Source organism: Diabrotica virgifera, chromosome 7, assembly GCF_917563875.1.
Source record: "Diabrotica virgifera virgifera chromosome 7, PGI_DIABVI_V3a".
In the NCBI taxonomy this organism is placed as follows: Eukaryota; Metazoa; Arthropoda; class Insecta; order Coleoptera; family Chrysomelidae; genus Diabrotica; species Diabrotica virgifera.
Window position 1 is genome coordinate 20,565,468 of NC_065449.1, and position 13,357 is coordinate 20,578,824.

The 13,357-nt window shown below is 31.9% G+C and overlaps 1 protein-coding gene across 7 annotated transcripts in view; it reads left to right on the forward strand.

Annotated features, from left to right (window-relative positions):
- Window positions 1-13,357, forward strand: part of LOC114327714 (protein phosphatase 1 regulatory subunit 12B) — a 209,146-nt gene that overhangs the window by 158,030 nt on the left and 37,759 nt on the right. For all 7 annotated transcript variants that reach the window (XM_050655426.1, XM_050655427.1, XM_050655429.1 and 4 more), the window contains one exon: window positions 5,329-5,520. In XM_050655426.1, coding sequence (XP_050511383.1) covers window positions 5,329-5,520 — 192 coding nt within the window. The remainder of the gene's footprint in view (window positions 1-5,328; window positions 5,521-13,357) is intronic.

The window sequence follows — 13,357 nt, forward strand, 5'->3', positions numbered from 1 at the left end:
ATATCCTTAGGATTCGTCTGTATAGCCACATCTCGAAGGCTTAAAGTTTTTTCTCCATCGCTTCAGTGAGACTCCAGGATTCAACTCCGCAGTATAATATTGAGAAGATATAACATCGTAGGAGCCTTAGTTTTATCTCCAGATTAAGGTTGTGGCTTTTAAAGAGTTTGGCCATGTTGTGGAATGCACTCCTAGCCTTCTCTATTCTACATTTTACTTCTTGTGAGTGATCCCATTGTTCGTTTACTATTATTCCAAGATAGGTGAACTGTTTTACTCGGTCCACTGCACTGGTGTATTATTGATAAGCAGTTGGACGCCTCTAATTTTATTTTTGTTGATGACTATAAATTTAGTTTTTGATAATAATATGTTTACTTGTAGTCCAAATCTTTCACTTACTTCATTTACTTTGTTTATTAGTTGCTGTAAACTGTTTAAACTGTCTGTAAAAATAACTGTGTCATAGCGGATGTTGTTTAGTAGTTCTCCATTTAGGAGTATTCCATGTTCGCAATTTTCCAAGTCTTCATTAAATATTTCCTCTGAATTTAGGTTAAATAATATATGTGAAAGTATATATCCTTGTCTAACGCCTAAATCGTCTCATGAGTCAAAAAAGTCATTTAGAAAAAAATGCAGACAATGAGGCATGGAAAATAAGTGACAAATTCTATAGGCTGATTAATAACTATGTGTTAAAGCAAACATACAATTTTTTAGTAGGACACCCTGTATATCTTCTCATATTTAGATTTCTGACCATGACCATGGTTATGACCATTTTTATTTCGATATTGCCACGAAATAAACACTCTATATTTAAAGAAGGAATACGTAAATAGTAAGGTAAATATTGTATGTATTCATTTTACATAATAAGGTAAAAAGTATGTTCTAGTTTTCAAATTAGGTTTTAACAGAAATCATTGACAAATATTCGTATACGGGGTGAAATACAAAAGAAAATTACGATTTTCTCATATTTTCCTCCAGCTTTGAGTCGTTTTTTGCCATAGCTACCTATATCTTTATCCTAGGCTCAAAAATTGAACCGTTTAACCATGTAAAATATCTAAATCGTCCCAATGTCGGATCAGTTTATTGACTTTACATTTTTTTTATTTCTTTTTTGGTATGCAGTCGATTTCTAGGAAAGTTGAGAAATTTTCTAACTTGTGTAATAATTATATTGATGTGTTCATCTCTTTTACGTTTTTGTTTTCTACCCACGGATTATCGTCACATCCTCAGCGTGAGACGAACAATTTTTATACAATATTTTTACTGGTTGTACAGTTTAGAAAAAAAGTGTAGTTTGCTACATTAAATCTGTCAATAGAGTGCGTGGGAACTCTCTCATCTTAGTAGTTGTATTTTACACGCAGGAATTGGTGAAAAATCTCGTTTGTTTTCTTTAAAGTAAATTTAGAATAAATTGGCAGTGTATTGTATTTTCTGTACAAGCGATCTATCTTGTCTGACCTTGAGGTGACTAAATAAGTTAAAAAATATTGACGTTTTCTAAAATTAAAAGTTTTAAAAAACCAATGAGTTGATTTGGATGCGTTTTGGTCGATTTATAACTAATAACAATCAACGTTTTTATATACTTCACTTGTTCTTTGTCACTATATCCGGGAAATCTTGTAATCCATTTTAAACATACTTCCAGACTACCTAGACACCTGAAATTTTCAGAATAGCTCAGAACTCGATAAAAATGCAATATTCAACAGCTTTTATGCGAATTCATTAAGTTTTATTTTGAATTTTAATCAATTTTAAATGTAAATAATGCAAGGACATTTAGATCCCCTTGTAAAATACATAAATCAATAGCGGATATAGCTCCGTGGTAGCGCATTCGACTGCAGATCGATAGGCTCCCGGTTCAAGCCCGGGTATTACCTTTTTTTATTTATTTTTGAAGTTATACTTCTTTAGGCGCGATTGAGAGTAAACTTTTTCATAAATCTGCACGCATGCACACACAGATAGTATGACGTTTAGTTGCTAATCTTTCAAATTATGTATCGGCGCAAATAAGCCATTAAAATAATATATTAGTGTTTTTTAGTAAATGTATTATTTATTATAATTTTTGTGTCTTTGAATTTGTCTTCCTTGGGCGTAAAATAATAAAATATCTATTTTAATATCTCACTTGTCACCGTTATGTGTAATTATGTATATCCGAAACGTCAATATCACGTGCCTTGATAGCCTGGTTGGTAGAGCTGGACCAGAGATCGAGAGATCGCGAGATAGCGGGTTCAAATCCCGGACGATTCATATATATTTTTTTTAATTTTTGGCATTGTTAAGTTTTGGTTAATTTTTGGTAATTATTGTTAATTTTTTTTATTGTAACTGTTAAGTATATTTATTTCGTTGAAATTATATAATAGAAGTATAACTTCTTACGTGCGTACAAAGTACACACACATTCTTTTTTTCTTAAAATTGTGTGTCAAACATTTTCTTTGATTTATGAGTTTAAAGTCGATTACAAAATTCTTTTATACATAGAAATTGAAACAACAAAATAGTTTATAATTTTATATTATTATAATAAGTTCTTTTTTATAAAAGTGTAATTATAACATTGCTAACATGTGACCTGTTTCCTTTGCAGAGGTTTACATGGCAATTTTTTATGTTTATACGGAATTTGCCACAGTTAGGTTTTAATGACAATTACATATCTTACGAAATTTGTTGAAAAGGTGTGGATAACCACCAATTGTTGTTATTGAGGATTATGTTGTATCGCTGTCAACAAATATTAAGGTTTGAATGTACTTTGCTTGTGATGGTTCTAAGGAACAGCCAAAGATATGAGGATGGATGAATTATCTCGGAAACGGCTTGCACGATTTTTATAGATTTTAGTAGGTAAGAGTCTTCTAATGCGGCCGATATTATAGTTGTATGTATATTGTTCTCAGATCTTCCATTTTTCTGGAAATCTAGTGGAACTTTCTTATTTCACATGGAACACCCTGTATATTTTTACGTTTTGAAGTCCTTAAGAAGTACGCATTATTTTTTTATGTAATATTCACCATACCCAAATGACGTAATTTCGGAGTTATTTCCAAATTTATTTAAAAAAAAATTTAAAACAAATTATAAAAATCAATTTTTTGGCCCTGGTAGACAATATTTTAGGTTCTCTGGATCACTGGAAACAAAAAGGGTCTTATGTAATTTTTCTCTAAAATTGATCGTTTTCGAGTTATAAACAATTTAAAACTGAAAAAAAAAAACGAAAAATGTCGATTTTCAAAGACAAAACACAAATAAAAAGTATAATTTTGAAATTTAGAAGTGCCTAAATTCAAGTTCAAAGCTTGTTCAGCTCCCCATAAAAATTTTTAGCATGCTTATTTTAAAACATTTGTTTTTAATTGTTAGAAAGCTGATAGAACAAGCTTTGAACTTGTATTTAGACATTTCGAAATTTAAAAAATTATATATTTTTTACTTGTGTTTTTGAGCCTTGGAAATTGCCATTTATCGTTTTTTAGTTTTAAATTGTTTATAACTCGAAAACGATCAACTTTAGAGAAACATTACATTAGACCTTTTTTGTTCCTCGTGATTCAAAGAACATAAAATAATGTCTGCCTGGGCCGAAAAAATTGATATATACAGAGAGAGTCTGTAAAGTGGAATAAATTCAATATCTCAAATACTAATTGTTTTTTTGGAAAATGCTCAGACCCGTCGATTAGTATTTCAAATTGTCCTTTTTGACATTCAATAATAATGTATACAGGGTGTCCCAATTTAGAGATATGACGTCATCGTCGATTTTCTTAAATGGCAACACTGTCATTTTGATAGCTAATTTGATAGGGTTTGTAAAGTTATACATAACTGCAAAATATCAAATTTTTATTCTCTACCATTTACAAGATAATAGAAAATAACAAAGTTATATCTGTAATTTGGAATATATTCAATAATTAAAATACTAACTGTTTTTTTGAAAAATGCTCAGACCCGTCGATTAGTATATCAAATTGTCCTTTTTGACATATAATAATAATGTATACAGGGTGTCCCAATTTAGAGATATGACGTCATCGTTGATTATCTTAAATGGCAACACTGTCATTTTGATAGGATGTGTAAAGTTATACACAACTGCAAAATTTCAAATTTGTATTCTCTACCATTTAGATGATAATAAAAAATAACAAAGTTATGAAAAAGAAGTAATCAACTAATAATTGAATTTAATTATTTCAATAAATTAAGCAAAAACTCATAATGTTGCCCTCAATTATTGTCAAATTGTCAATGGGCAACGTTATGAGCATTTGCTTAATTGAAATAAATAAATTCAATTATTATTTGATTACTACTTGTTCTTCATAACTTTGTTATTTTATATTATCTTGTAAATGGTAGGGAATAAAATTTTGAAATTTTTCAGATGTGTATAACTTTACACACGCTATCAAAATAGCTATCAAAATGATAGTGTTGCCATTCAAGAAAATCAACGATGACGTCATATCTCTAAATTGGGACACCCTGTATACATTATTATTATATGTCAAAAATGACAATTTGATATACTAATCGACGGGTCTGAGCATTTTTCAAAAAAACAGTTAGTATTTTAATTATTGAATATATTCCAAATTACAGATATAACTTTGTTATTTTCTATTATCTTGTAAATGGTAGAGAATAAAAATTTGATATTTTGCAGTTATGTATAACTTTACAAACCCTATCAAATTAGCTATCAAAATGACAGTGTTGCCATTTAAGAAAATCGACGATGACGTCATATCTTTAAATTGGGACACCCTGTATACATTTTTATTGAATGTCAAAAAGGACAATTTGAAATACTAATCGACGGGTCTGAGCATTTTCCAAAAAAACAATTAGTATTTGAGATATTGAATTTATTCCACTTTACAGACTCTCTCTGTATATAATGTGTTTAAAAACTTTTTTTAATAAATGTAGCAATAACTCAGAAATTACGGTATTTAGATATAGGGAATATTACATAAAAAATAATCAGTATTTCTTAAGGATTTCAAAACGAAAAAAATATACAGGGTGCCCCATTTGAAATAAGAAAGTTCATTAGATTTCCAGAAAAACGGAAGATTTGTCAACAATGCAAATATGTACAATCATAATATCGGCCGCATTACAAGACCCTTACAAACTAAAACATAAAAATCGTGCAAGCCGTTTCCGAGATAATTGACCATACATAAAGCTCACTCTGTATATCAAAAGTATACATTTAGTGATTTTATTGTATTTGCTACATTTTGTCTTTTGTTGCAGAGCGGCACAGACCGAAGTAGCCGATCGAGAATTGGTAGTTCTTCGGATATTCGAAACGAGAACGGAGAATTGGACTACAAAAAACTGTATGAACAGCAACTCGCAGAGAACGACCGACTGAAAGACAAATTAAGGAAATCTGACGAGGAGTTGCGAGAAACCAAACAAACTTTGGAAAAAATTAACTTGGTCGTAAGTATACGCTTACTATAAATTTATTTTCTTTATATTTATAAAGTTCTTGAACTCCTAAGTGGAGCATAGAGCTTCAGTGAAAACGCGCCATCGGGTTCTGTTTTGCGGTAAGGTATCTCATTCCAGTGGCGTACTGAGCATGGTTCCGCGGGTTCCGTGATTTGATGGGGAAATTTTGAACTACACAAGAACACACTAGGAAATGTAACTGCTTAATAAGTTTTAATGTTTGCGTAGGTACTTAAAATAAATAAAAACGAAGAATACCTATTCATCAAAGAATTTGAAAACAAAATTTAAATTTATTAAGAAACACAGGGAACGCTGTTGTAAGGTTTCTTCCTCGTTTTATCTGCTTACCGAAGACCTTGTTTCAACACTTGTTTAAAGACTAACATCCGGCGCCAGTGCCTGCCTACACGTGCGAACTCAAACACTTGTATTTTTTTATATTAGCACGATCCATGAATAAGTTGTTGTAGGTAAACTACAGAGTTGCAGAAATTCGGAAACTGATCATCATCATCAATCAGCCCTTTGTATCCACTGCTGGATATAGGCCTCCCCTATTTCCCTCCACGGTCTTATGTCCTGGACGCTTAGAATCCAATTAGTTTTTTGGTTATTTCACGTTGAAATATTCGATTTGGAATTTGAAGAATACGAACCTATTTTTCATTACCTACAACTCTGCTCCTCCCGGGTCTACAGACTTAGTATATATGTTACAGTTCAAGTTGATTCTCAGTTAGAGTTGACTCCAACTAGTTGGAGTCAACTCCAACTGAAACGAGCAGTAAAAGTTGATTTTAAAAATTTAAATCAACTTTTACTAGTTGGAGTTGACTCTTCCTGGATCGATTCAGTAAATGTTGATTATACGAGAATCTCAAGTGCATTTTTGATGAGTGTGCGCTTCTTTGTTTTGACCGTTTCAACTACTTATTAGAATAGTCTGTAACGTCGCCCCCGTTAGGTAAATTATTCTGATTCGATTTTTTGCACAAACTTACTCAAAGAAATACATCCGTATAACAATCCTTATAACAAATACACAGGGTGTCACGCGGTACCGCACTCGAAAAATTGTTAAACCAATTTCACTAAAGTCAGTCAGTAAAGTGACTCTTTATCGAACGAGTCTGATATTACGAGCAGAGGAACAGACGCGTTCGATAAAGAGTATTGAGGTGGTGCGTACAAAATTGTATCGTTAATCATAAAAAACATTAACACTTACTTAAAACTTTGAGGAAATTTTTTTAATTTTAGACGAAATAAAAAATTCGTATGACAGTAATGACAGATGACTTTTGCATGATGGTCGGTTTTGATGTTTAATCGGTAGTTATCAATATTGTATACCTACCTAATTACTAAATCTGTAAAGTTTTGATTTATTTTGTATGAATATAATTGCGAAACACTACAGAATTTTACTTTTTGACATAAATTTTATTAATAATAAGATAAATTTTGTACAATATTTTTAATAATTAAAGTAAATAAATTTTAATTTCATTCAAATAAATAATCGATTGCTGCCATTGACCACTTACATTCAATCTCGGTTAATTTGATTAATTATTGCGGCAGGTAAAGTAACATTCTTCTTTCAATACAACAAAGTGTTACTTTACTGCCGAAAATGAGGGCAAATGAGTACAATAATGAATGATTTTAGTGAAGTTTGGCGATAAACAATGATTTTAAACAAATTCGCAAAAATACATAGTTTTTTCACTTCTTACAAATTTTTTTAGATCCGTTGGGCCTTTTTTTCTCTAAAATTGACTGTTGTCGAGTTATTAGCGACTTAAAATTTGAAAAACGCCAAAATAACCATTTTCAAGGTTTAATAACTCGGTTAAAGATAATTATTGTGAAAGTCGAGCGAGCGGCCGTGGAGTAACGGCATAATCGCTGGCCTCATACGCCAGTGGGTTCGAGCCCTGCTAAAGACAAACCATTTTCATTTTCAATAATGACACGAGCCGTCTCACCGTGCCTCGGAGAGCACGTTAAGCAGTCGGTCCCCCTGGGCTAGTGTACATCGACACTAGTTACTTGAAACAGGGTTAAAGATGTAATTGGCGCCGGAACTGTCCGAAAGGCAAAAATGCCATACGATATTATATATTATGAAAGTCAGAAACTAAAAAAATCAAAGATTAAAGCTACCTCTATAAGATCCTGAAGAAATTTTTGTCATTATTTCATTAATAAGATATTATTTTTAATTATCAACAATGAGCGCTAACCGTGTATTGAGGCGCCGTCAATGTGAGTGCGAGTGAGATTCACCATTGGATGGCTGGAATGGTGCATCTCTCTAGCACTCACCATTGACGGCCGCCTAATACGCACTTAGCGCCCATTGTTAATAATTAAAGGTAAAGCTTAGTAATAAAATAGTGACAAAAATATCTGCTGGATCTTGTAGAGGGGGCTATAAACGTTGGTTTGGTCACCTTCTGACTTTCATAATAATGGATTTTAACCGAGTTATTAAGCCTTGAAAATGGCTAGTTTCGCATTTTTTAAATTTTAAATCGCGTATAACTCGACAACAATCAATTTTAGAGAAAAATCACAAAATACTCAGAAGATACTCATTTTGCTCAGAATAACCCAAATGATCTAAAAAAAATTGTTCGAAGTGAAAAAATTATTTTTGTGAATTTGTCTAAAAAAATTGTTTAAAAAACAATTTATCGATCAAGGTACTGCCTGGCACCCAGTAGATTTGATATAAGGACCTCTTTTTGAGTAAGTTTGTGCAAAAAATTCGAATCGGAGTAATTTACCTAACGGGGGCGACGATACAGCCTAGACTAATTTGAACATATTCAGTAACATTTAATTTCTAGAATCGGCTGTTTGTGTGAATCAGAATCAACTTTTACTAAATGGCATTGGGAAGAGTATACTTTTCCTAGTTGGAGTCTACTTTTACTAGTAAATGTTGGATATAAATCTTCATTTTATATTTATAATCAACTTTTACTGAAACCAGCCGTTAGAGTTGACTCCAACTAGTTGGAGTCAACTCCAACTGGATAATCAACTTGAACTGTAACATATATACATTTTTTTCACTTTTTTATAAGCTATATTTTTACTAAGAATATTTTTTTCGATAAAATACTAACTTTTTGAGTTACTTGCGAAAAACCGTCTCGAAACGTGTTTTTTTTTTTGTTGAAAAATGAATATATTCACTCACAAATAACTCAAGTATTGACTTAGTGAGAAAACTCTATAAAACTAAAGTTGCTTAGAATTAGTCAGTTTATCCAATCCCGGACTTATCTTGAACGTATGTTTTCACCCCCGCGAAGGGGTGAAACTCACCCCCAGAGCAAAACCACACATCGGCACAATAGGTATCACTTTTTTTTTGGTATGTTGGCTATGTGTATGCCAAATTTCATCTTCATCTGAGCGGCTCTTTAAAATTTACAGCAAAAACCGTGAGTAAATGGACCATAAATTAGCTTGCGTTTTTGTAAATATATCATATATTTTATGATACGCGTATGATGATTTATATTTAATGTTTATTAATGCTTTTTATATACAATGTGAGTTTTTATTGGGCGGATCCCAACTGGAACCAGAGCCCGCTGATCTATCAGTATGCCACTGTTCAATCCAAGACTTTCCTTGATCTCTTATCTGGTCCATGATGGATCTTCTCCAAGTTTGTGCTGGGCGATCTCTTTTTCTTTGGGGATTCCATTTTGTGTGTGACCGATCCAACCCCACTGTCTGCACTTTATTTTATTTTCTACCCCCTCCCACCCTCCTTTGTTGAATCAGGTGTAGTAGATCTTCGTTTCTGGTGGTGTTTGTCCAGAAAATACGAACAATTCTTTAAAAATTCAAATAAAACTATACACTTAAAAATAAATATGACGCAACTATTTAAAGTCATTACTAAAAATAATATTAGTTTTTTAAACTTTAACCTTAGCATTGTAAATTTTAATGAACAACAGCGTGGAATGTATTGGCATTATAATAAAAGAAGGTACAAAATACTCGCAATTAACGTCCAAGTTACTTGCCAACTTTTCTTTTATTTTCCACGCTTACTAGCAAAACCTTTTAAAAAGGTGTAATGTGTTGGCAGTACATATTTCCATAGAAGTATATACATAGTTGAATTCGATAATAAATTGCTTGAATGAGTATTGTTAGAAAGAGTTTAAAAAAATGAATTCCTAAACATAAATGGGAAATATGTCTTCATAGATTGCAAAAACACTTTTTACCGGCATACTGCAACTATACAGAGAGAGTCTGTAAAGTGGAATAAATTCAATATCTCAAATACTAATTGTTTTTTTGGAAAATGCTCAGACCCGTCGATTAGTATTTCAAATTGTCCTTTTTGACATTCAATAAAAATGTATACAGGGTGTCCCAATTTAGAGATATGACGTCATCGTCGATTTTCTTAAATGGCAACACTGTCATTTTGATAGCTAATTTGATAGGGTTTGTAAAGTTATACATAACTGCAAAATATCAAATTTTTATTCTCTACCATTTACAAGATAATAGAAAATAACAAAGTTATATCTGTAATTTGGAATATATTTCCTTTATTTCTGGTATTCTTTCACCCGTTCTGCTTATTGTCACTCCTAGGTATTTAAAATTTTCTACATTTTCAAACTCTGAATTTCCTATTTTGGTTTTTCGTTTTATTGCTGTTTTCCCTAGTCTTAATATCTTTGTCTTTTCTTCATTTAATCTGAGCCCCATTGTCTCCCCTTTCTCTTTTATTTCTTCTAGCATTTCTTTCATTATGTTTCTATTCTTTGCAATAATAACAATGTCGTCTGCGTAGGCGATTATTTGTCCACCTCTTGTTCTTAGGTTCCCTTTGTTTATATTTCGTAGTACATATTCTAAAGCTAGATTGAACAGTGTCGTGGATAAGGCATCTCCTTGTTTCACTCCTTTATTTATAATGAATTCATCTGTCTCGCCTCTTTGTGTCTTTATGCTAATTTTGGTAGTTCTCATTGTCATATTTATTAATTTTCTGAGTTTATGTGGGATTTTTAATTTTTCCAGGGCAATCATTAATTCTTTTCTCTTAATCGAATCAAATGCCTGTTTGAAGTCGATGAATAGCATTTCTAATTCTAGTTTGTATTCATTTGCTTTTTCCATTATTTGTTTTATCGTGTGTATAGCATCTATTGTCGATCTTCCTTCTGTGAATCCACATTGGTATTGGCCCACTCTCTTCTTCGTGATCTTTGACAGTCTTTTCCTTATTATTGAAGTCAATATTTTATACGTTGTGCTTAGTAATGTTATTCCTCTATAATTTCCACAAATTTGTTGGTCTCCCTTTTTATGTATTGTTATTATCTGCCCTATCTCCCAGTCCGCCGGCATCTTCTCTTCCTTCCATATATTTTACAATAGTGATAGTATTTTTTCCTTCAGTTCCTTTCCTCCATATTTTATAAGTGCCATGTTAATTTCGTCTTTTCCTGGAGCTTTTCCATTTTTGCTCCTCTGTATTACTTCCTCGAGTTCCTCTATTGTTGGCTCTTTTGAGACTTCAATGTGTATTTCGTCTGCTTCTTTTTCCACTGTTTCCTCTTCCTCAAGCATTTCTTCTTCATTGTATTCCTCCGTCAAGAGTTCTCTGTAGTGATCTGCCCATACCTGCTTATATTCATTGTCTTCTACTATGACTATTCCCTCTTTATTTTTTATTCCATTTGTTTTACCTTTATATTTTTTGGTTTGTTCTTTAATATTTTTATAGAAATGTTTTGTGTTTCTATTTGTTCTTTCCTGTTCTATTTCTTGCATCTTTTCATCTGCCCATCTTCTTTTATTTTGTCTTATAATTTTCTTAGCGTCCTTTCTTAATTTTTCATAACTTTCTCTGTCTTCCTCTTTATCCGTTCTCAGCCATTTAGTTCTTGCTTGCACCTTTTTTGCTGTTAGTTCTTTACATTCGTTGTTATACCACTCCTTTTTTGTTTTCTTCTGTTGTTTGCCTTTCTGCTTCTTTGCAGCTTCTTTTATTGACTTTTTGATCATGTCCCATTCTGATTTGATGTCCCCTGCTTTATATTTCTCTCTTATTTGAATTGTTACTTCTTCTTCATATTTTTTTCTAATATCTGCATTCTGCAATTCATTGACATACCATTTTTTCTGTTGATTTTTCGGTTTCGTTTGGATTTTAACTTTTTGTCTTATGGTGGCTGTGACCATATAGTGGTCTGAATCCGCACACGCACCTCTGAATGTTCTCACGTCCTTCATTGAAGATTGTTTTCTTTTGTTTATTAGTATGTGATCAATTTGGCTATACGTTTTCTGATCAGGTGACCTCCATGTTACTTTATGCATTTTAGGTTGTTCAAATTTTGTTGCATACTGCAACTAGATCTCTTAAAAATAACTTCTTCTTCTTTTTGTGTAGACTTGACTCTGTCTCTTTTTCAATGTGCCTCCAGTAAGTTGTCATTCCATCTTTTTCGTGGTCTTCCCACTGATAGTCTTCCTATTGGGGAACCATCTCTCACCGTCCTTACTCTATTTGCTATCATTCGGCTAATGTGGTCGTTCCATTCTACTCTTCTGCTTTTCACCCAGTTGTTAATGTTGTCCACCTTTCATCTCCGTCGTATATCTCTATCCCATAGTGTCTTACCATCGATTTTTCGAAGTGTTTTCAATTCTCATGTTTCTAGCATTCTTTTTGTCCTTTCTGTATCGGGTAGTGTTTCTGCCGCGTATGCCATTATTAGTGCAATCACTGAAGGTTTTCACCTCCGATTTCGTTCAACCTCCATCGATTTTCATGAAAATTGGTGAGTGCTTAGAGGATACTTAGGAACAAAGGTGACATGATGCCAACTTCCGCTTTTACCCTGGGGTTGGATGCCACCCCTTATGGGGGGTGAAAATTATTTTATTAAAAATAATACCAAAAAGCGATAGAGGAACAAATTCTAAGCAAAATTTGTTATATAAAATTGTTAATTAAAATCAATACTTTTTGAGTTATTAGAGATCAAAGATTTTATTTCTTCGTAAAAAAATGCATGTTTTAAAGCTGTTTTTCACGTATAACTCAAAAACTATAGGCTTTTACAAAAAGTTATTATTATTAAAATTAAACACAATAAAAAAGTAAATAGACTCATCACTTAAAGAACTAAACTAATGTTAATTCAAAGTGAGTTATGGGTAATTAAATATATATTTTTTTCAACGAGTACTTAAATCTATGTATTTAATCTTAAATAACGGGAAAACGATGCATTTTATAAAAAATATCTTCTAAATACGTGTCCAGGTACTTCGGAATACCTATCAAATGAGCTCCTGAAGAAGTTAATAGCATCAAAATTAAGGAAGTTATGATGAAAATAAGAGAACCCTTTCAAATTCTTTAGGAAAAAGTGAAAAATAAAACATACGCCATTTCCATAAAAATTAAAATTTATAGTAATCCTCACAAGAATTTCTTTATATTAGCATAAGTAATAATTCCAACAATTTTGACCGGTTTAGAAGGCATATTTTTGAAAAAAAGATGTAGATAATTTAAAAAAAATCAGAATTTTTAAAGTTATCGTAATTTTCATTTTCTTTTGATAATAACTCCAAAAATACTCAATATACCGAAAAGAATGGATATCGAAAAGAATGTGCCTTACAGAGTAGACGTGGTTTTGCGGTGCTGCGATTAAGTATTGGAATATGTGGTAAACGTGCACGTATAATTTTGAAAATTTGTCTGTAAGTGGAAGTTATGACCACGGACGTAAATACATAGATACAT